Source organism: Hetaerina americana, unplaced genomic scaffold (assembly GCF_022747635.1).
Source record: "Hetaerina americana unplaced genomic scaffold, ioHetAmer1.1.p SCAF_3, whole genome shotgun sequence".
NCBI lineage: Eukaryota > Metazoa > Arthropoda > Insecta > Odonata > Calopterygidae > Hetaerina > Hetaerina americana.
The window spans coordinates 55,321,893-55,346,306 of NW_027286874.1; the positions used below are offsets into that span (position 1 = coordinate 55,321,893).

At 33.9% G+C, this 24,414-nt stretch overlaps 1 protein-coding gene across 1 annotated transcript; it reads left to right on the forward strand.

Moving 5' to 3' along the window:
* Positions 1-1,095: 1,095 nt before the first annotated feature.
* LOC139690219 (inositol polyphosphate 5-phosphatase K-like) lies at positions 1,096-19,295 on the forward strand. Its single transcript, XM_071587529.1, has 11 exons — positions 1,096-1,440; positions 3,472-3,588; positions 3,684-3,761; positions 3,990-4,137; positions 4,265-4,440; positions 5,272-5,598; positions 5,697-5,850; positions 9,473-9,610; positions 11,184-11,328; positions 13,190-13,516; positions 17,156-19,295. The coding sequence occupies exons 1-10, from the start codon at positions 1,427-1,429 to the stop codon at positions 13,465-13,467; spliced, it is 1,575 nt and encodes a 524-aa protein (XP_071443630.1). The 5' UTR covers positions 1,096-1,426; the 3' UTR covers positions 13,468-13,516; positions 17,156-19,295.
* The last annotated feature ends 5,119 nt before the right edge of the window (positions 19,296-24,414 follow it).

A 24,414-nucleotide genomic window follows, 5' to 3' on the forward strand; every position in this document is an offset into this window, starting at 1 on the left:
TAACTGTAAGCACGCAGAAAGAAAACAAGAAATAAAAGTTGTTGCATTGCTACCTTCAGCAGTTATTGTAACAAATTGAAAGGCTTGCAAATCTTCAACTATTTGCATTTAGAACTGCTCGTGATTTAATTTAATGAACGATATCCACAGTTCCGTTAAATGCAATTTTTATGTAGACAGAAGGTATACCGATGTTCAGGCCAGATTCAGACATCCAAAATAACGAATTCCGTTTCTGGACACGACATGGAGTACCAAGAAACCATTCCTTGAATAAATAATTTACTATTTTATCAATTAAAAATTTTAATGCCGTGTTCTATAGGTTCTGATTGGAGTACATAAAGATGGATAAATAAGGAAATACCTAGCGAATTAAGTATATGGTTATTCTTATCTTCACGAAATATTCATAAGTAGGCGATTAAACGGTAGCAGTATTTTTACTTCGGCATAATGATTTTCAATTCGCTCTATTGTTAAGTCCACCAGTTATGACATTCGAGTGAGTAGGTATGTTCGTTTAAAGCCTGACTAACCAAGCCGGATTGATTCTAAAGTTGTAGGTCCTTGAGATGTAAAAGCAAAAAATAGAAACATTGTATATGATTTTGAAATAACGCATATTATTATTCATATAACGAATTGATAATTTCTATAATCTGAGCGTAAATAAATTGGTGTAATCTATATATGTTTAGTACAGTCGGAAGGTAAATAATGAAGAACAATACTCACGTACTTCTCACTGATAACTTCGAAATATATTTCCAGCCTTTCCTCGAGCTTTAGGTCTAATGGCATCGATCACAACTTTCTTATTAACCTGCATCTTTGGTCACCCCTTTATTAATCAGTTGGCTGAAAAAAGAATTATTAAAATTATTTAATTACCAATAGAAGAATAATGTGGTGGTAATTCAGGTGTATATAATTGAAAATAAGTGCTATCTCAACAAAAATATCGAGAAACTAAGTTATTACCCCTTAAAGATTGAAAATTAACTTATGATATGCCTTGTTAACAAGACGTGTTTCCATTCTGTTCCCGCCAAAATCAATAACATCTGAGGATCGTAATTCAAGACGAAATGGAAAGTTGTTCTGTATTTATGTTGCGTTATCATTCTGCTTGTGCAATAGGTGTTTGTATTTTTAATTCGGTTATGGCCAAAGTTTGCTGAGTACATATTGTTTACGGCTGGAGTCACGCCAAATTTTATCTGTGCGTTTTGCATTACTGTGCCCAATTATGAGCTTTTCATCGTGATTTTAACGAATGGGGTTTCCAGTTGCATAGATATCTAGATTGATAATATAGGAGATGATACCAAAGACGTACAAGGACGTTTTTTGTTTTATTCTGACGGCTGTGAAGTTATCGTCGTAATATCTACGTGGAGAAAGACCTGTATCATTCACAACGATGGAAACCATTAGGTAATAGACTGATTCCCGTTCACTGTACGGTCAAAATATCTTGACGATTTGCTGGTAAACCACCGTCAACTGATCAGTTTCATTTTGGCAGTTGTATATGATCTTAAAACATAGTTCAGCACGTTAGAAGTATTCTAATATTTTATTGTACTCCCAGCATCCGTTTCTTCTCTGACTTGATTTTGATTTATTTTTATATTGTGTTTACCACGCAATTGAATGTGAAGCAATATTGTTCATGCTTGGGACTCACCCAAGTGTCCTCAGTACTTACGTCTCCCTTTGCATTGCGATTAGACCGAAGATAAAATATGAAATAAATCGCCCATAATAGTAAAACCATAAGCAAATGACAGACGAACCTGCACTGCGTTTACGTATCAAGCGAATTCTGCAGAATATTGTAACTTAAATTAGACACCCATATTGTGTTTGTAGCATAGTCAAAGTGTCTTAAATGTTTTTATTTGGAACAAATGTCCCAAGATGTCTTACTTACACTTCACCCTGTGTCAACTAACTGTCGGTGCTTATAACTATTGAAACGATTCTAACAATTCTGCTTCCTCAGCCATCAGCATATTTATCTTTTATGAATAGTTATGCTGATTAACCATACCACATACTAAACTATGATACCTAATTATTTACTCCTCCGTATTCTTCTCGTAGTTGACCAGATTATAAACTTAATGGACAAGACTACTCTTTAATAGACTTTTTACTACTGTACAACATGGTATATACTGGCAAACGGCATGTTCATTGTCGCTCTACCGTAATGAGTTTGCTTACCCATCAAAAATTTCTTATCATTTTTGTACCTCTTTTACAAGCGATAACTACAAGCGTATATACAAATGGGTTTTATCTATTGTTGATAAAAAGGCTTTGCTAATGTCAACTGTGTCAAACTACTGAATTCTTCATTTTTTAAGGCAATATTGGAATGCCCTGTTAGATATAACTGTTCATGTTAATTGTCTTGGAAGAGTGCAGTGCAATGTTTTCCCATTGCATGCCTTAAGTATCACTATGCCAGTCTAGTTTGATTGTGATATAGCAACTTCTGTTTTGAATTTGATTCATCGTGAGGAGAAATTTTGTTTTTATTTTCTATTTATCTCCTTTTAATGGCCAATGGTTACACTGAGCTGCTCTCGTTAATATTTTTTTCAGTTAGTCCCTTAGGGTTGTTATGCTATTGCGTGTCCTATTTTGCCACAGAAACTTTTCCTAACATCGGATTCTCAATAGATGCATAAGTGCTGGCAATTAAATACACATGTTGGTACATATATTTATTCAGTTCTTCCCCTAATCGTTTAAAACAATTTTTGCTTATAATCACCTAATTAAGCATGAAAACCAGTTGACTATAATTATGTCCGGGAAGTATCTCTCTTTGATCTGGTTAACAGTGTGTTTGCAAGGAATTTGAGGTTGGGAATGGTGACTCCAGAGACATGGGATAAGGCTATGAGAAAGATACATGTTACAAATCTGTAAAATTTTGCTCATGGATGAATACATTAAATATGCCATTTATGATAGCTTTTGTAGTGAAACAATAGATGACCAATCGATTATAAATCATGCAATGATTTTGTTATGAAATTGTACCTGAAAATTACCAGTTTAAAAATTAATCCAAATAAAAAAATTCATTGTAGTAGTTTTTCCCAATCATGTTTGGGTTTTTTAAACTATTGAGTGGTAAGTACACATTCAATTGAAGAGTTATTTCACCAAGTGAAATTAGGATAGTGTGAATTTTTGAAGTTAAATTGCCATCAATCAGCCTACTGTATATCAATATGCATTGCCAAATATGGGACTGAAAATTTTCAATTGTGTTTGGTAGCTGTGTTAGCAGCATGGTAAAATCACTGGCTTCATACTAAAATTTGAAATCCTGTCCGGCATTTGGAAGTGTATTTTAATTCATTTGTTTGGAGTTAATGGAGCCAAATTGCTTTTGGTAATGGATTTCAAATGACCCCATTTTAATTTACCTATTTTGATTTATAGACTATACATGCTCACATGGAATGTTGCAACTAGGCCCCCTGAGGAGGATGTCACTGCTATGCTTGGTCTTGGAGAACAGACTGGCAACTTTAAACTACCTGATGTATATGTCATTGGGTGAGTTTAACATCTATCCTGTACTTACTTTGAATGATGTAAAACTATACCTAGACACTTCTTTTTTATGAATTTACATTTAAAAAATTTTCTAGCCTCCAGGAAGTGAAGTCGCAGCCTCAAAATATGCTAATGGATGCATTAATGGGTAATCCGTGGACTCATACTTTCAGGTAAGGCTAGGTAACATAATTAGCAAAGCTAAAATGTCCTTAATCTCAATGCTACTGACCTAAAGACCACCTGTTGCAATTTTAACTCAGAAATGGGTGCAGTTGCTTGGTTCTTAGGAACTTCAGTGATAAGGGAAGGGATATTCAAATTCTTTCCCTTGGGAAACACAATATATCAGGAATAATTTCAGTCTAAAGGTATTGTATTTGTACAATTTTCTATTTCAGGGATCCCCTCTCTAAGTGTGGTTATATAGTTGCCCGAACTATTCGCCTTCAAGGAATTGTTCTCACAGTATTTATTTTAAGAGAACATATTTTGAGGATACGTGACATAGAGACTCTCTACACTAAAACAGGCTTTGGTGGAATGTGGGTGAGTTTATATTTAATCTAAACATGCTTATTATCAGAAGTCCTTGGAGTTCATGTGTTAAAATGAAGAGTATCACATCAACATCAGTCAGTATGCAGCTTAAATTGTTCCTTTTGGTATTTTATAGGGCAACAAGGGTGCTGTTAGCATAAGGTTAAGTGTAAGTGGAGTGTCACTCTGTCTTATCAACTGCCACTTAACCCCTCATGATCACCTACTTGCTGATAGGATCTCTGATTATAACAATATCCTAGATGAGCAAGTGTTTTCTAATCAAGAAACTGCAAATATCTTCTTTCATGAGTGAGTTCTTTAATTGCTTTTACTTTTTTGTGGAAGGTGAAGGCAGAGAAATGCATTTTGAATTTTCTTGTTTTGATAAAGCTATTGATAAATGCACAATAATATTAATTTTATAATATTTTTTATGTAAATATTATATCACTTTGAAAATGTCAATCTTACAGCCAAGTACTGGTGTTGTATAAATCACTAAAATGGGTAAAAACATTAAAAAATTTGCATTTGGAGAATATAAAATCATAATAGTATCTATCTAGTATAAACTATCGAGTAGCATCTCTGTAATAATTCACGTATTATTTTTTTCTTTTTCTATGGTTTTCTAATCCAGATTTTTGAATAACCATAATTACTGTAATTAAACAATTATTTAAGACCATATTTTCAATTTGAAATGGGGTTAGAAATGTAAACATTCAATTGGATGCTTGACAAGAGTACATACCTTGTTAAAATAGAATGAAAATACATGATAGAAACAATTAAATGTTTATATTTTGTCTCAAAATTGTGTTGAAGAACTTGTGCGTTAATTCGTGTGTAGCAAGTGCTAAGTTAAGAATATCATTTTGTGATTCATTTTCAGAGGGAAATTCTTTTGTCCCGTGGCTAAAAATGTTATAGTATTAGTTGATCAAATCTGAAACACCTATCACTGATGAATTCTGTAATGCAGAACCATGCTTTAGTGCCTGTCATTATATGCGGTTATACATATATATTTTTTTAAATCAAGTGCTTAAATTCTCTCTGCTGGTGGATTGCTAATTACCTAGATGTTTAGTAAGAAAAATGAAATGAAAATAATTTTGAGAATCCTCCTTATTTTAGCTATGTGTTTTGGATTGGTGACTTAAATTTTCGATTGAAAGAAGAAGCTGGAACAGCAATGGACATTGTCAAAAAACTTGAAACGAAATCCAAAAACAAGAGTGGATCATATTTTGACAACACCAAGAGATCATGTGAGAAAGTGAAGGAGGCTGTGGATGATGATTCTGAGGATATGGAAATGGAAGGCATTAGAGCACTCTTACAAGATGACCAATTAAAATCAGTGATGACCTCTGGTGCAGCATTTTCGGAATTGAGAGAAGAAGCTGTTACTTTTCCACCTACCTATAAATTTTTATTCAATTCGTCAGTTTATGACTTAAAGTAAGTGTGACTTGTACTTCAAGGAGAGTTGATGAAGCTATGTATAAAATATATTTTACGACATGTAAATATGTTTGTCTTTTCTTTTACTCTCTTAGGCGGAGACCATCTTGGACAGACCGAATACTTTACCGCGTCAATGAAAATGCATATGAAAATCTGACTCTGTGTGCTAAACAGCTATCATACAGAAGCCATCCACAGTATGTTCAGAGTGATCATAAACCTGTTTCTGCTCAGTTTGATATTAAGGTAAATGACAAACTAGTTTTAATTTTTGCAGTTATTATGTAAGCAGTACTGAATGACTGCTAGATTATGTGCAAACTGTGTTAAAGTGATAGTTCATAATGATTGTAATTGGAGAGTTATAATGGGATAAGTCATTGACGTAGAAGTCCAAATCTTGTCAATTTCATCATTCTTTGCCTTCACCAACTTAGATTTTTATTGATTCTGTCATGGAAATCCAATATTTTTAATTATATAACCTAGTGGCCTGAATTCAAGAGAGCACTGAAAGTAAGTTTGGTTGCATTTTCAAGCTGTTATTTTAGGAAAAATATTTTTGAATTTTGGAATGGTGAAGGAAGTTTGTAGTAAGTTTACCATGTATTTTACTAAAATGAGGGCAGAGTCCTACATCGAAGAACATTGAATAGGTTGGCATTATTGTCATGTGTTGCACTAAATAAATGTATGTATTCAACAAAAATAATCAAGGACAAAGCATTCATTGCAAATTAAATTGAGTTTTAATTTCAAGTTAATTTAAAAAGGTAGTTTCCAGCTTGGGTATCCATTGCTAAGAATTGTATTTGCATTTGTTTACCAGTAACAATTTAAACAAAGGATTTCACCCAATAATTTGAGTGTCACTAGTTGCTGAATTCCTTAGAGGGACAATTTTGCAAAGGTAGGTGTGACTATGTTGGTCGAGTTTATTTAATGAAGATGTGTGCAATGAAATTTTTGCAATATCCTTTAAGCTAAGATGAATATTGTATGCATTTCATTTCACTGTGTATTAACAGTAGCTTCTATTTTTATAATTCATTATCATTTTCTCTTATAAAATGCCATAGGAAATTCATGGTGATTTATTCATAGTTCTCAAAAGAATTATTGGGTGGTATCATTTTGGATTTCTCATTTATCTTGTTATACATACAAGTAGTATCTGAACTAAATCTATTTTTCAAAACTTCTCGATGCTTTTTATACAAACCTTGTAATTCTCAAAGTTCAATGATTTCACGAAACATGTTTCCATCCTATGGGTATATAGTTGATAGTTATGATTGATTGAGTGACTAAGTTCTTGTAAATTAAGCACAATTGTCTATTTGTTTTATCACCTAATAAATTAAAATATTTTCATGATTAGTGACAATCCAAGGTGACGCTAGTTGATGTCTTGATGTCATAGGTTTCTATCAATTATTCTATCTATTAATAACAATTCTGATGTTGGGTCCCTGAGCACCATCATCTAATATACAAACTGAGGGAACCGTTCCTTCTCACCATGATGGCCTTATAAAGGAAGCTGAAATTATATTGGGCTGTCAACATTGTGAATACAGTCTTGTGATTAATATTGTAATTATTATATAACTGATTTTGGGGTGAGGATGTGGATTTATATCTTAATATATTCTTAGGAAGTGTATGTAATGCTAAATTTAAGAGAATGAAAATTGGAGGAGTATAAGAATATGGAACCTAGGGTGCTTAACTGGACCAAAAAGCTATGAGAACCAGGAACTCTTGAGGAAGAATAAGGGCATGGGTATATTAGAAGAAAGGTGGAAATATCTGACAAATCATCAAGGGATAAGGAACAACTTATTCTGAACCTATGCATGTCTCAGACTGAACAAATACAGAGAGCAAATAGAAAGTCTGCATGTGTAGGATAAGGAAGAGGAGTAAGGGATATCCATGATCATTTGTTCTCCTCAATGTATATGCATAGGAAATTGTTGGGGAGGCATGCGAAAAACTGATGGGAGGATCAAAAGTAGGTGAGAAATTCATCTAATCATGTAGATGATCAATTTTAATTAGCCCATCAGACTAGGGGGCTACAATCATTCCTTAGGCCACTGTATAATCAGTGTGATAGGTATGGGATAAGTATTAATTATTAGAAAATACAGATGAAAAATTGCAAGAAAAAGGAACCTAATGTAAGCATTCAAGTTGGAGGGCATAAACTAGAATGAGTAAAACACTTCACCTACATACTACCTTGATCAAAAAGTTCCCGGAATAACCACCGTGTGGCGCTCCCATCGTTCCGATTTGAGTTCTGTTTTTTTTGTTAAATTGGTACATCTGTTGTTGATATTCCCTTTAAATCTTAGTGTCATAACTTGACATTTGCAAAAGTTACGTAGCCAAGAGTACATCTATCTCTGTGTGTGTTGGCGATTTTTTACAATTGCAGAAATGGATTTAAATTTGCAACAACGAACTTGTATTAAATTTTGCGTAAAAAACGGATTTAGTGGCGCACGGACGTTGGAAATGTTGGAAAAGTGTTTCGGCAACGATTCTCTAAAAAAAACGGTCGTTTACCAGTGGCACGAGCGGTTCAGAAGTGGTCGTGAGTCAATCGAAGATGATGAACAGACCATCAACATCGAAAGTCGGTGAAAAAATTGATAAAGTAAAAGAAATGTTGGTCAATAACCGCAAATTAACCATCAGAGAAATAGCGGAGGACTTGAACATTGCCTATGGATCCGCCCAAGACATTGTGGTTAATGATTTGGGTTTCCGTCGTGTAGCAGCAAAGTTGGTGCCAAAAGACCTCAATTTCATGCAAAAAAGAGACCGTGTTGACGTCGCAAAAGACATGATTTGCGAGGCTGAATCCGATCCCACATTCATCAAAAGGATCATTACTGGAGACGAGACGTGGGTTTATGAGTACGACACGCAATCCAGACATCAGGCAAGTGAATGGCGTTCACCAAATGAGCCGAGACCAAAAAAACCACGTCGTTTTCAGTCAAAAAAGAAGGCAATGCTGACGGTTTTCATGGATTACAACGGTGTAGTGCATCATGAATTTTTGCCAGAAGGCCAGACAGTAAACAAAGAGTATTATTTGGGCGTTATGAGACGTTTGCGTGAAGCAATTCTCCGAAAGAGACCAGAAATGTGGGCAGAAAACTCGTGGATTTTGCACCATGATAACGCACCGTCGCACAGTGCTATCATTATTCGTAATTTTTTGACGAAAAATGCAACAAATACCATCCAACAGCCACCGAATTCACCTGATTTGGCTCCCTGTGACTTCTTTCTGTTCAATCGAGTTAAAAAACCATTACGGGGAACGCGTTTTAGCAGCCGAGAGGAAGTAATGGAAAAATCGCAGGAAGCACTGATGGACATACCGAAAACCGAATATAAAAAATGTTTCGAGGATTGGATCAAGCGCTGGCATAAGTGTGTTGCAGTCGATGGGGATTACTTTGAAGGGGACAATATAGATTTAGATGAATAAACTTGTATTTTTAATTTTCTGAATAAATTCCGGGAAATTTTTGATCAAGGTAGTATATAGGAAATGGGACTGAAGACTGTAGTAAAAGGGAGAAAGTGAGTTAGGGAGAGCTGAAGAATAGGCATTTTAATGGAATTATTGGAAGTTGGATGAATGCAGAGGTAATAAAGAATGTGCCATTATATTATATAGTATGGATTTAGGGATGTTTTGTGTTCTATTGGTTAGGGTTTGGGAATACAGTAGTCTGTAGTGCCAGGGTCCATCAAAAATCAATTCTTAGTCAGTAGGTTACTATTGCAACTGATGGTAAATGATTTGTAATTTTCATTTTTGACCTGATTTTAATTTCAGGTTTTAAGTGACTATGAAGATCGTCTTGTTAAGTTCCATCCTGTTGGCACATGGTATTTGGATGAAGAAAACTTTGCAACTTTTGCTATGGCTGATGATGTGAGACCTACTGCATGGGACTGGATAGGTGTTTTTAAGGTTGGTTTAGGTATTGTATGGATTTTTAGTTGAAATGATAATTGATTCATTTTCTGAGTGCTGCAGGTTGTTTTGCTCACTCCTAAGAAGCTAATGATCCTTTACTGAACAGATAGTTTCAAAGGAGCCGAATCAGTATTGCTAATACATTATTCATGTCTAAGGAGAGATTTAAACCAAACACTAGGTTAGCAGTGAGTTGCATTGTCAGCCAAAAATCTTGTCTTCTAAAGGGATATAAAATGTTTTTATGATGTTTACCTAAAATATTTAAAATCAACAAAATTATTTAATTCTTGGAAATGCTGTCTGATTAGAAATTTTAATTGAGCGCTAGAAATCTTGCAGTAATGAACATTATTATAATTCACATTCCTTTACTAGTGACATGGTCATTTTTGCCACCAAAGTTCTACATTTAATCAGCTGAAATTTGGGTAACTTTAATGTACTCATAGTTGTCTTTTTAATTTTCCTAGTATATGTTGATAATTGGCTCTAAAGTATTTGAATATACATAACATTGGCTGCCTATAATAATTGTAATTTAATTATATTTGGAGTATTCCTAAATAAACAATCTAAAAGAAACTTCATTAAACCATTTACTAAGAATTGGCAAAAGGGTGGAAGTTGTAATTGCTATTCTGATATTTGTCTTGCTTGCTATAATATAATTTTTTGAATAAATGCTTCAATTATAGATAATTACATGGACCTTTCTGAAGATAGGTAATCATGTGCCAGGTGTAGCTAGGAAATTGGGTTTGGACCAAATAATTCCTGAATTGAATCCTCACTTCTTTTTCCACCTTGCTTCTTATTGTGAATCTTTTAATTAATAATGTATGCTTAAACATTTTGGCAAAATTATTATTGTTGAGGGAGCTTTCTATGTACAACAAGGTCTGCCTGGAAAGAATCCAGCCATCCATTATTTTGAGAAAAATAGCACACTTTTTTTCCAGCTTACCTTCAACTTCTCAAAACAATCCAAGCAAAGTCCATTTTCAGAATGGTCATCACCTCATGCATTCTCTTTTATGTCATCAATGTAATGAATTTTGTGCTGCAGTTGCAGGGGACTTGCTCCAAACCACAAATGATGACCCAGGTTTTCTAAAAAAGGTTATAACTGGAAATGAGTCATGAGTCACCGGCTATGACCCTGAAACAAAAGTGTAGTCTTCCCTACAGTTGATTGATGAGATTAAGGAGAATGCGACAAGGATGACTATTCCATAATAGGACTTCGCTAATGTTTTGAAAAGTGAAAGAGATGCTGGGATAAATGTGCAAGGTGTTAAGCGGAGAACTTCAGAAAAGACTAAAGCTTCATGGTTTTAGATAGACTAAATTTCCCAAAATATTGCATGGCTGGACACTTTATGGACAGACCTCATATTTATAATTCGTATAAGTGGTATGCAAGATCCTTACTGTGTGCCAATATCTAGTTTTATATGAATGTAGGCATTATTAAATTGTAAATATATGTTTTACATATGATGAATACCACAATTCTATTAGAATTTCCTTTATTAAATGTCTATTACCTTTATAAATTTCCCAGGAAAACTTTACTAGTTTAGAGGATTATGTGACCTATGTATATGTGCCAAGGTTGGCCAACCCATTCAAGGCAGTGCCAACTGAAGTTGCTGAGGAAGCAGCTGGGGAGACTCAAGATGGAGCTTGTGGTGGTATAGCAAAAGATGGTGAGAACGAATTAATTTACATTTGTATTTATGTCCATAACCACCCACATGTAGCAATGAGCAAAGCTGTCTGCTGATTGCTGTAAATTTATTGATCACAATTTCTAAAATTTCGATTGAATAACACCTTAGGTATTCACTCTTTTTTTTACAAAAAATTGTGATATTTTTCGAAGTTTCGGAATCCTCCCATAAGTTTGTATAGTATATTGGGTTAGTAAGAACTGATTTACCAACATTTTACTTTCAGTGAAAAGTGTCTCTAATATATTCTGAATTGGTATAACATATTTGTGTAATGGTAAAAATATAACCCAAACTGTGAAATTTCTGGTACAATACCCTCCTGGTAGACCACAGGCAGGTCAGGAAAAGGAACTAGACTACCTTCACTTTTGTGTGAATTTCTCCCTCAGATGGGTTTAATATTAGGTGAGCTCTATCCTCACTGATCATACAAAAATTGGGGTTGATTATTGTGATGTATGGATAAGGACCTGTCTTGAAGTATGTATTAATTATTAAGTGACAGAGATATTATCATATTAAAGGTGGAAAAAGTTTTCAAATTGTGTATTTATACACATTTTTATGATATCTTCAAAAACTTACTACATCCAAAATTATCCAAATGTGTATGTTCATAATCCCAATATGGCTCTGGTAACGTCTGCAGTAAAACTGGGTATTGACGATATGTGCGCACTGTTGTTTTTAAGAGAGAAGTTTATGTTTCACTAAGGGTAGTTTTAACGAGCGAAGCCCTTGTGCTGTCTGCAGAAATACTGACATTTTTGGTTTTGTCATCTTTAGAAGTCGAATTCCTCATAATTTCTTTGACTTCACAGAATTTTTTATGAGTTTGCATATGATTTCAGATTTTCCTATTCTGAATTAAATGAATGATGTTATGTTAGAATTTCAAATTTTTTTATCACCTTGCTGTAAATGTGTCTAATAGTGGAGTTGTTCAATCCTGGATATGACCCAAAATGTCTTATGTTACTTTGCATACGAGTAGTACTTTTCTACTAAGTGTGCATGTGTAGCTGCTCACTTATAGCTCAAATTATATTAATTCCAAGTAAATAATCAAGAGTCAATGAAGGTAGTTCTTAATGTAAATTGGTAGTTAATTGAATCATGTAAGGGGATCGAGATGGTGTGGTGGCTATCATACTGGCTTCCCACTCAGAGGGCCCCCGGTTCAAATCCGGGCAGTGTTGAATATTTTTAGTGGTATCTTGATCCCTACTTGAGGTTCTTTGTGGAGGGCTCTTTTAGTGAGCACGCCGTCCATCGGATGGGACGTTAAGCTGCGGATGCCTTGGCACCTTTCATAAAGAGTAGGCTAATGCCGATGCCGGGTTTCTCTCCACCCTTCATTCTTTCCTGTCCCCTCCCTATGGCGCAAATGACCTCAGCTGTCAGTCACCTCCCCTAAATACTACTATAACTTGAATCATTAACATTTTTAGAAAGCTATACAACACCTGTATATAATCCATGCTAGCTTGTAAGTTGAAATGTTGATTTTATCATTTAACTGCTTTTACTTCTTGACCATGTTTTGAGTGAAGAAAGAAAGGAGGCAATCATTGAGTTAAAAAGATCGGAAATATCTTTAGAGATATAAGAATATTATTATGGCTTTGCTATGTAAAGTTTTTCTTATCAGTGAGTGGACTCTGTTTCATATCACTTGATCTTGCTGCATTCACGATTGTGTACATTGAATTTTCCATTCTTTTTTCCTAGCTTTCTGTAAAATATGCTGGATCCTATTTTAACTAGTTTTACATATATTTACTGTTAAAAATTAATGAATTTTCAATCCAGGGAGATACTTCTTTATCCACAGCTGTAGATTCATCCAAATCTGGTGGAAATCTAGTGAAACATCAGTCATGGATGAGGGTATCTTTCCCTGACACATCACTGCAATCAACTGGCACATTTCAACTGCTGTACCTGACTCAAACCTCATCGAGTGTCCTTGGCATCAGCTCACCATTCCGCGTGGAGAGAAGAGCTAACTGTAAAATGTTGCCAGGAATGGATAATGGCATGCAAAGAATTCATGGTGGTGGTGGTGCTTCTTCAGCTCCCTGCACACCATCACGGGTCACTCTTGACTGACAGCAAGAAAGCCAGCTAAGGAGGATATCACCATAATATATCTTAGCTGGTAATGTTGTTTGGCATTTATATTCTTGAATGGTTAAAACATTTGAGTGCATGTCCACTTTCAAATGTGAGTCAAACATGTTTGGTTTCAAGGGACTGATGACTCATGTTGTAAATTATAAATGTGTCAGCATCACTCTTTGGGGTTCCCAGTTGTGGCTTCTGATAAGAGGTCTTGGTTTCAGTTCAAGATAATACCTCTGGGTGCCCTTAGCTTCACCCAAGTTATATTATTTTTCTAGTACCAGATATTTGTGGGAAACTACTGGTTGCACAAGAAAAGGTGCTGTTGAACTGCACATGCCATTGGACTTAGCATTGGGTTAACTCTGCTCTCAAATTTGATAGTGGGCTTTCATAGCATTGATGACTGATGTTGATGGGTTTCAGGATTTGTTGCATCCTCCGGTGCATTATCAATCAAGCTCTTGCACCCATTGAAGGCCACGTCATCAGGTAAAATTCATTGATCCTGATGATAAGACCTAAAATGAACGCAAAAGGTCAATTGGAAAAATATTACCAATGATTCAGATGCATTCAAAAGCCACCAATACTGAATTTTATCACAATCAGCTATCAAAATCAACCTTTCATTGATTATTACTGTGGTGGTGGTTGTCACTTTTTAAGAAATAATTTAGGGTTCATTGACAAAATAGGATGTACTTCCCTTTCAAATTCAGGGGTTAGCATTTTCTTTCCTGTTTTCATTATAATCATAATCATCCCTTTAGCAAGTCATATAAAAGTGTTAGAATCTTGTCTTAACTATATAAGAATCACTAAAAAAATGTGAGAGAATACATCGTATGTGCAAATGTGGTTCTATTGCACTTTTTAAAGTTATAAATGTACATAGAATGAAAACCTATGTGTATATTTGTGAGAAACAGCTATAGTAATCATTAGATCTACTTGAACTTCTCTTAAGCTAATATGTGAAATTTATTGTCTACTTCATTAATATTTGAGATCCGTCACATTTTTATTTAATAGGTAAATTTATAAATAAGCATTCCTTTTTTTAATGAGTATGGAATAGTATTCATGTAGATGACAAATAATTCTGAAGTAATTTACCACTGTGCTAGATTATTTCCTGGTTTTGATAAAAATTTTCATTCTGTACAGGTTTTCAAACAAACATATTTTGCATTTTTATTTCTGTTGGACTACAGGGTACATTCCGAAGGTAATGCAATTATTTTTTTTGTAATTTATTGAAAATTTTTGCACAAACACTTAAAATTCTTCAAAGTGCTGTCCTTTGGCCTCTGCTCATTTTTTCCAGCAACTCTGCCATGACCGGTACTCACCTTGAAAGGTATCTTTAAGGACCTCTCATAAGGTCTTCGTCACAACTGATTGGATCTCTTCTATGGACAAAAAAAGGGTTTCTTTCAAGGCTGCCTTAATCGGAGGGAGCAAAAAGAAGTCTGCTGGAGCGATGTCAGGACTATAGGGGGGTGGGGCAGTGTTGGCACCTGGTGTTTGTTTAGGAACTTGCAGACTTTTAAAGTGTTGTCGCAAGGCACGTTGTTGTAATGGAGTTGCCAGGTAGCAGAGATGTCCTCTCTCATCTGGATTACCCTTTTTTGGAGTCTTACCAGCACATCCACATAGTAGGCTGCGTTAACTGTCTATCCTTGAGGAACAAACCCCTTATGGAACACTACTTTACTGTCGAAAAAGACACTGAGCATTGTTTTCACTTTTGATTTGCTCATTCTTGCCTTTTTGGGCTTGGAGAACTGGTCGGTGTGCCACTTAAAGCTTTGGTGTTTTGTTTCTGGGCTGTATTCAAAAACCCTGGTTTCATCACCAGTGATGAAGTTATCCAAATAAACAGGTTCATTTACAAGACATTGCAAAAGTTCACTTGAAATTTCCACTTGGTTGGTCTTTTGGTCATCTGAAAACACCTTAGGTGCAAGCTTGGTGCACAATTTCTTCATCGCTAAATCTTCAGTAACATTGCAAAACACAACACTAGACAAGTTCAGTTCATTTGCAACCATTTTGATAATCAATAATTTGTTGTTTTTGCTGGTTGACGGCTACCCAGAGCGTTGTTCGTAGTAAACCTCATCCTGGCCCTCGGCCTTTAGCCACCTGGAAACTTGTGAGTAGGACAGAGTCCATATTAGCCTCATGAATCATTTTCAAAGTCTCCTCTAAAGATTTTTTCAGTTTAGCATGAAACTTAGTAATTGCGTAACGTTGCTCAATCGTCGATTCCATTTTTTTTTGTGGTACGTTCGACACACAGAGGTTTACAACTAATGTCCTACCACTTCCACAGCTTGGAGAGTACTGAAATCAGTTTTACAGAAAAGCTTAGCGTCCCTCCCACCTACTCCAAGTGGTTTGATCCCACTCCAACCAATAGAAGCAGTGCAGGAAATTCAATTGCATTACTTTCGAAACGCACCATGTATTGAATTCAGTAAAAAATTAATATTTCATTAATGTGATATTTCTCTTACAAGAAAAATATTGAATATGGATCCACTAATCCATATGATTAGAATATGTCCGATGATGTTTGTAGAATTGGAGGAAATCATGTAGAAGACTTTTGAATCTATAATCTTATTTGAATAATATACCTGCTCAAATATATATTGAGGTATAAAATTCTTTATCCAAATTGTGAATTTTGCTCACAAGTTACTAAGATTGTCTGTGTACTGTCCAGTCCATTCCTAGTGTAATGGATATTTATTAATGTTTTCACTTCCATACCCTTTTCATAAAAATATCAAGTTGTCATATATACCCTTATTAAAGTAGGTTAGTGATATAATGATAGTGGTAAATAGTGATCAATGATAAAAATCAAAGTGTCTTTGTTTTCATCAATGTGAGTTGTTTATAAGCAAGCGGTATCATGATGTTGTGCTTGGAGAAACAACAAACCAATGCTGCAATCCATCCAAGAGAAAATGCCTATATTCTTTGCCATTTTTCTTGAATGAACCTCCTCAGGTGTATATGCTAGTGGGTTTGGAATGCCTCCATACCATTAAACTTGAAACATGATCAAACAAAATTATGCTATTTCCTCTCATTCCCTGCCTCTCTTCTGCCCCTTCCCTTCTTATCTGCCTGCGACTTCTAATTATGGTGTTCAAATGCTGGTGCCGTATTAATATACAAAAATTTCTCACATGAATTTAACAGAAGTCCAAATTGCTCTGATGATTGGCCTGGCAGAGCTTTCTTGCAAACAATTTCATATTCTGCTGCTTATAAAACAATTGTGCATTGAATTTACACAATTCAGAGCCTTCACCCAGCAGTGTCTGGGTCATCTGATAGTGTTCATGATTGAAAATTTTGGTTGCTATCATAAAGAGTAGTTTGTTTTACAGTTAATGTACAAAGTTCCTTTCAAACTCTCTGTGTATGCAGAGTTCATCACTATTAATGCCCAAGTTTCCAGTTGTGTACTATACCCTTGATTTCTAAATGAATTAATGCTGACCCTAAACCTTTACTCTGTAATTTTTTTATGGTGTCATTTAAATTTATATTTTTTTTGGAAGGACTCAGTTTTAAACCATTTAAAAAAATGTTCTATTTTCATAAGTGTTTAATGGCTTACAAATTGTCTTGATTTTCGTTTGCATTACAGGCTGGAATAGGACCATTTCATTAAAACTACCATAAGAGTTCCTTCATCCTAAGTCATTTTTCGAACATTGATGGGTTCAACGGTAAAATGAAATAATAGTCAATGAAAAGGAAAGCTCAATGATTTTGCAGGATGGCTTACAAACAGCGAAATGAATGGTAACTAATCTGATTGTAATGTGCTTTGTGGTGAAAGTTGCTATTCTCTTTATGTGAATTCTGTATTTTCCAGTGATACTTCATTATTTCTCATTGCATTGCACATTCCTACTTTATATGATGTAAACATTCTCTGACCTCTAATTTATGTGTTCTTTATATAAGTGTGAAAATAGTTTTTCTGGTTATTTGGTAAATAACTCAACAAAATTTTCATACTGGGGCGAACTGGTAAAGCAATAATATTATGACTCTAATGCCTGTTACGCAGACCTGAATAGTGCACTTTTGAGTCCTCATTTCGGGTTACAATGTCAAGAATTCTTATTCAGTAAATTTTGCAGTCCATAGAAAATCAGTGTACATTTACATTGGTTTCAATAATAGATGGTGCTGTCAAACCACATTTGTTATACTTCTTGGTTGTGGTACTTTTATCTGATGTTTTGTCAACTTTAATCAAGATAGTTTTGTGGAAAAAGAAATGAAATATATCAATGAATTATTATGCTTATTTAAGCAGTATTAAAATGTTTACTTGGCTTAATTTGTTAGAATATTGAACCTGCTTGGTTCAGATTCTACACGCAAGATTTATCCTGTTAATGTAGAATTCTTGCCTGGACTATCGTTCCCGAGTTTGAACAGGTTCAGTTTGTGTGGAAAAAAATTGCATTCCAGTTGTGTATGCTCCCATGGGAGGGTTAACCATAAATTCTTCATGATGTGTGTGCAACTAGATTTCAGTTTGGAATAGGAGTGCATGTTGATTTCCAAAGAAGTGCATATAGTTTTTTAGTAAAACGAAGCAGTATTATCAGTGTTGTGTAAATATTCCAAAAGGGAAGCAAATATGATGTTACATTGTACTTATGGAAGTTGGAGTTTGACAAATGAGATTGTCACGGAGAAATTAATTTTATAAACAAAATGATACTAAGTTTGTGAAGATCCAAAGACTAAGATAAGTAATTCTAACAATTGGCTATCAATTAATTCAGGTAATGGACTGCAGTAGAATAGTTTGGTAAAATTCTGTGAATATTTGATAAATTGATTAGAAGAATTTTTTGGAATGGATAATGAAATTTAACTTAGAAATAGTATAAAATCAAGTTTATTGCAGCATTATTTTTTATGCGCAATAACAATAATTATGCTTAAAGTTCCTCATAAGAAAAATTAAGCTCAATTTAAGTTTTACTTATGTCTTAGATGCAAATTCCAAAGAAACTGCGGGAGATGCCGCTAAAATTATGTTTCAAGCATTAATGTTAAAAAGCTAATGGGGCAGCATAATGTATTATTTCACGACTAGTGTAACCAGAGCTTCCTACTGTATCTATCCTGTGACCTTAATTTATTCTTGTTACAACTGTTCTTTTAGAATATTATTGGCTAAATTTTATGATGGAATTGTTATTTTTATGTAACTCTAAATTCTCCTTTTGTGTTAATATTTTTAAATATTTCATTACAGTATGAGCTAATACTTCAACATGAAAAAATATGTATGTTTTTAATTAATTTAATATATGGACATGAGTTAAGCGAATGCTCTCAATTAGTTTGGCTATTTGGTGTGTGTACATGGAATTTGTCTTGGTTGAAAACATTTAGAGTTTTCAGAGTATCATAGTACCTAACTCTTGACCCAAGTGAAATTTGACTGAAATAGAATTACTTAATAAATTACTCTCAAACTGAGTGGTCTTTTCTAGTTCATTTTCATTGCTCATATCAATTTTTGTTTTCTGTGGCTAAAATATTTGGTTATTTTAGTGCCTTAAACTGCCAATGTAGAGTCTGAATTTAGATGAATGTATGCAGGTTAAAGTGTTAAACCTAAGTTACTTCATGGTGTAATGTTATTCTTGTTTTAATTTTCTTTAATACTGGTATTAAGGTGATGAGATGTTCTTTAAAATTATTGTTTGTTTGATCAAAATAATGTTAAGAAAAGTAAAATTTTTGAAATAATATACTTGGATTTTATTATAAAACTGTTAATTTAAAAAAAAGTATATTTATGAATTGCCTAGCATTAAAAATAAAAGCAAATGGAATTACCTTATGTTAAAGCATTTACATCATCCAAGGAATTGTCTCTCAGCTGACGTAATGCACACTTGCACCAGATTCAGTTCACATGTTTACGAGCAGAGTTGAAATAACATCACATTTGTCGTCGGGGCTCAATCTAATATGCTGTTTCTTGTCTTTTCATTTCCACTCTTTGATTTTGATCGTGAAGCACATAATCTTTAACACTATAATCAATAAATGTTGTTATTCCAACATAGTTTTTAAAAATCTCAAACATTATAAAAATGTCCACTGACTTGTCTTAAAAACTATTTATCATTTCAATAATTTTCAAATAGCACTAAACTTATTTTTATCACTTGCAGAAAACTTCTTGTTTATTGCACTAGTCACTTTTTGTTTCACGAGCATAGTTTTAGCTCCACCAAATCTGGAAACAATAATATGGCAATCTTTTTTACACTAAAGTATCTATAATGAAACTTAGTTTCATTGCATATGCCAATGTAAAATGTAAATAATTTGAGCATTGATAATGATTGATGAGGAAAACACCTCAGCATACATTTTCATGTTTCAAGATTATCTTTCACTTTTATGTATTTTTCACTTTGTTCAATAGCTAACTTTATAATAAAATTCATTGATAAAAAAAATAACCACTGAAATCAGCACAAAATCCCACCTTGAGCAATCAATACATCATTCCTGAAGTTAATCCACCTCTGTGGAAAAACACATTGGGGTTGCTGGAGAGAGTTGGTTCCAAAGTAGTGTACACATTGCCCTCATCAGGCTTCATGTATAGCCCTGAAGGAGAAGAAGCTGCCTGATTAAGGAATATTCTCTTGAGAATTTATTAATTTACATTAAAACCTCTAAATTTGTGGACAGAATATTATAATCCAAAATTGGTATGTTCATAAGCTTGTCTATGAACGTACCTGGGAATGATTGGTAAATTAGAGTATTTTACAGCATTTTAAAGTTAGATATGGTATTATTAGAGTTGCCGTTTCCCATAAACCAGAATCATGTGTACCTCAAGATTTTCCATTAATTTTATTACTCTTCAAAGTAATGCAAATACTTTGCAAATTATTAATTATACTAAATTTCATCCCCTTGGACGTGAAGCAATACTTTAAATAGTTAATGGATATTTCAATGCTACAATAAAATTGAATTATTTGACAATGTTATTTTAATAAAATTATTGATTTTCATTTAAAATGATTTTTTCATTTTTCTTCTATAAATGCACATTATCATAAATATAATCCTATATTAAAAATCTGATTATGAGGGATACCTTGACAAACATGGAAGTGGATTCATATGTAATGAAAAGTAAAAGATCACTAGGGTATATTTTTCTATAGGTATTTACATTCAGATATAAAATGAGTGAAATTCAGTGCGAGTGAAAAAATGAATGAGTACTGAATGAATATGATTAAATCAGTGTATATATTGCAGTCCTATTAGTTTTTAAATGCTAAAATCAAAATCCAACCTCAAAAATGTTTTAATGTTTATGGAATTTATTTCACCATAAAAGGAGGAGCTAAAAATACTGGCATTCAAATAACAACATGATATGGTTACATTACCTAATTTGTTGTTAAATTAAGTTAAAATTATATCGAAAATCAAAGTTATGTACAATATGGACATGGGTGCAATGGATATACATGCATAACTGAACTTAAAAGAAGTGCATACATTTATCATGAATGTGCTACTCAGTGACAATGTATACCCATTAGGGTAAATGTAACAAAGACCCATTTCAAATTTGTCTCCACACCAGTAGCACTATACAAAGAGAAGCATTATGTACACAACGTACCTTTTTGTGAATATACATTTCTTTGATTAAGGAAATGATAATTCGACAAGAATGTTTTACACAAACTATTATTCAGTTCACTTTGGATTAATATATCTCTTGTTTGTTACATGCTGGATTTGATTAAATATGTTAGCCATGCACTGACAATATTGTTCCTGTAAGGGCATTTACTTGAAGGTTATTCTTTATAAAAGTTACCCAGGAAACATTTTGTTTAACATTGTAAATAAGACTGCATGACTTATTTTTAAAACTATCAAATTATAAACAAGCTCTAAAAAGAAAGTTTAGGAAATCAGCATTATTCTGCTGTAGTTGGCTGAATGAAAATGCTTAAAGGAAACCGACCTGTCTTGATTGATGGTTGATGGTGCCTACTGAGATGATTTGATTTGGATTGGTGAAGGTGATGGGGGTACATGGGATAAGGATAACAGTGGTACACCCTTGGATAGCACAATGGATGCGGAGGAGGGAGTAAGTGCAGTGGTGGTGGAGAGGACAGGGCTTGTTGGCCAGAGGCAGGATGGGGAGGATGTTGATTGGGTGGAGAGAGATGGGGTGGCGGAGGGCCAGCAACCAGTGCAACTCGATCTGCAATGGGAAAGAGACATCGAAAAAAATAGGAGCATGTGTTACATGCCATGGCAAAGCATTACTGGGATAAACTATTAAAGTGTGCTCTAGTAGCCAAAAAATATTTTGGTGCAGTGAAAATGCAAAATTTCATTTGGTGATAATCAACATATTCATTGAACGGAGAGGGACTAAACTACAAATGAAATGCATGGGAATTCTATTTCGTGAACATAAAGAGGCTGCAGGAGTGAATAATGGAGTGATACACATGTATGTATTTAATCACACTGATGAGATGGCATTAATACCCCAATGAAGGCATAGATAAAGGTGAAGTAGAACTAAATTCATGTTTATACAAATTTTATATCTACAAAAAATATCATTTGATTTCACTGTATTGTACAGGTCATTCATCATCTTTGAGAGAATTTGCTACATTCATGTATAAGTAAATGGTTGGGTGATGTTGTCATTGCTGCCTCTGAGTATTGGTCAACAAAAATTACTGACAAACATGCTTTGAATTCAATCTGTTAACGCCAGTCATTACATGGAGAAACAAAACTGCTTTAATTTTGGAAGAATATTTTCAGCTGAGTAAAAACTCAAATTTGCAGTTTGATATGACCTATTTCCAAACTAAAATCATGAATTTGATTGTTTTATTATCTTAAAAGAGTAATGTTTTTATTATTTTGTCGCAAAGTTCAGAGAGGGAAAGTATTTTGAAATCCTCCATTTAATATGCGAAGGGTTTCTATAGATCAATAAAAATAAGAACAAATACTGACTTTAATGGCTTTATTTTAGAAAATCCTGCTTTAATCTCTCCAATAGTGTGCCACAAACTATTATTGGCACATTTGTCAAACAACATTATCATCAGTGTTTTTAGCAAAATAGATATCTATTTTACCTGCAGCCACTATGAAGTACCTAGGTATTTTACAAAGTTTGGTAATAATCAATTTAACCCAATACCATAAAAAATCCATATTACCATTCCCAGATCTGCTTTGCATGCACTGTTATCTTTACTTGGCAGATGAAATCTGAAGTAATACTGAGTAACAAAAACAATATTGAATAGACTGCAGAGATAACATATTGTACATAAATTAAAACATAAATGATTACATGTATGATAAGATAGATGATAATGATAATGTTAAAATTTTCTCAATACATTTAAATTTTACTTTACCAATAAAATTTATATTGATTCATCAGAAAATTATGTTACTGATTTCCAATTACTGCTGCACAGTGGAGAACTTACTGCAAATCAGACTACTTAGAAAAAAAAGTATTTAAATTTTTTTTTCTACCTGTGAAAGGGCATGACCTCTATAGAAAATATTGGAGGCTTTTATATGAAAGCGAGGAAGAAGGTTGAGGTCGATTTTATTCCTGCTGCAGAGCAAAGAAATTGAAGCAGAATGGAAAAGGAAAGATTCAAAATGGATAATGACTAACAATAATTTATTCAACAAGACTGCAACATGAAGAATTAATTGTGTCCACACATTCAAGGGCCAAAATCAAGTTGGACATACAATAAGCATGTAAACCTCAAGGTTTTTCTCAAAAAAGAGGTTGCCATATTCTCCAAAGGGTGTAACAGTTGTATGCATGAGGTCAGACTCATTTTTTGTTGCTCTTCCTTCTTTAGGTACTACTCTTCTCCCTCCTGTCCTCTAATGATAAGTAGCAACTGGCTCATGATGTATGAATCTTCAAAGACAATTTTTAATCTATTTTGGACATAAAGGAATTACACGATGAAAAGGGAATTTCAGGATTAATCAATTTTGTATTTTCATTTTTGACTTTTGCACTCTACATAATAGCATTCCTTAAGGTTTGAGGATGGTACAGACCCAACCAACTCAATCTAATACCAATGCAGCACCCACTAACTTCCCTTTTTTTCCCAGCATTCAATTTCCCTGATGCTCACCCACTCAATGCTGCATTTGAGTATTTGATATTTTTGGAACACCATCACTCATATGCGCATCACGTTATCAATACCAGGGATGGCCAATTTTGTACTCTATGCTCAAGTCACACTCTTCAAATGGCCCACTGAATGGAACTGATCTAGTTTGTGAAAACTGATGCTTGGAGAAATGTCTTTTGGTTTGAATTAACAAAAGATGCCAGCATTTAAATGCTTGGTAGTGTATGACTTCAGTTTAAATGAAGGCTTATAGGTGACCAATAAGTCTTGGGTAATCCCTATGCAAGCTACAATAGTAAATGTTTAGATTTTATAATATGAAGAATATTACACAAGAGAATACATAAAATTAATGGCAGCGTTGTCATTTTTAATCATCCAAGGAAAACCCAATGCACAATAATAATTTTTGGGTTGGGATAATGAAGTCAAAAGTCTCGGGATTAGCTGGTAGACATATTCTCTGTTGAAGTTATTTGGACCATTGGAATTGACATCAAAAAGAAGCAACTTTTGTTATACTTAAATGAATGAGGTAAAAAGCTTATGCAAAATTTAAGGGGGTTGGACTAGGGTGAATAAAATTTTATTATGTCCCAAAGGGAAGGTAGGGGATCTTCCATGACTCCAAGAAACTGCGGGAGATGTTGCAACA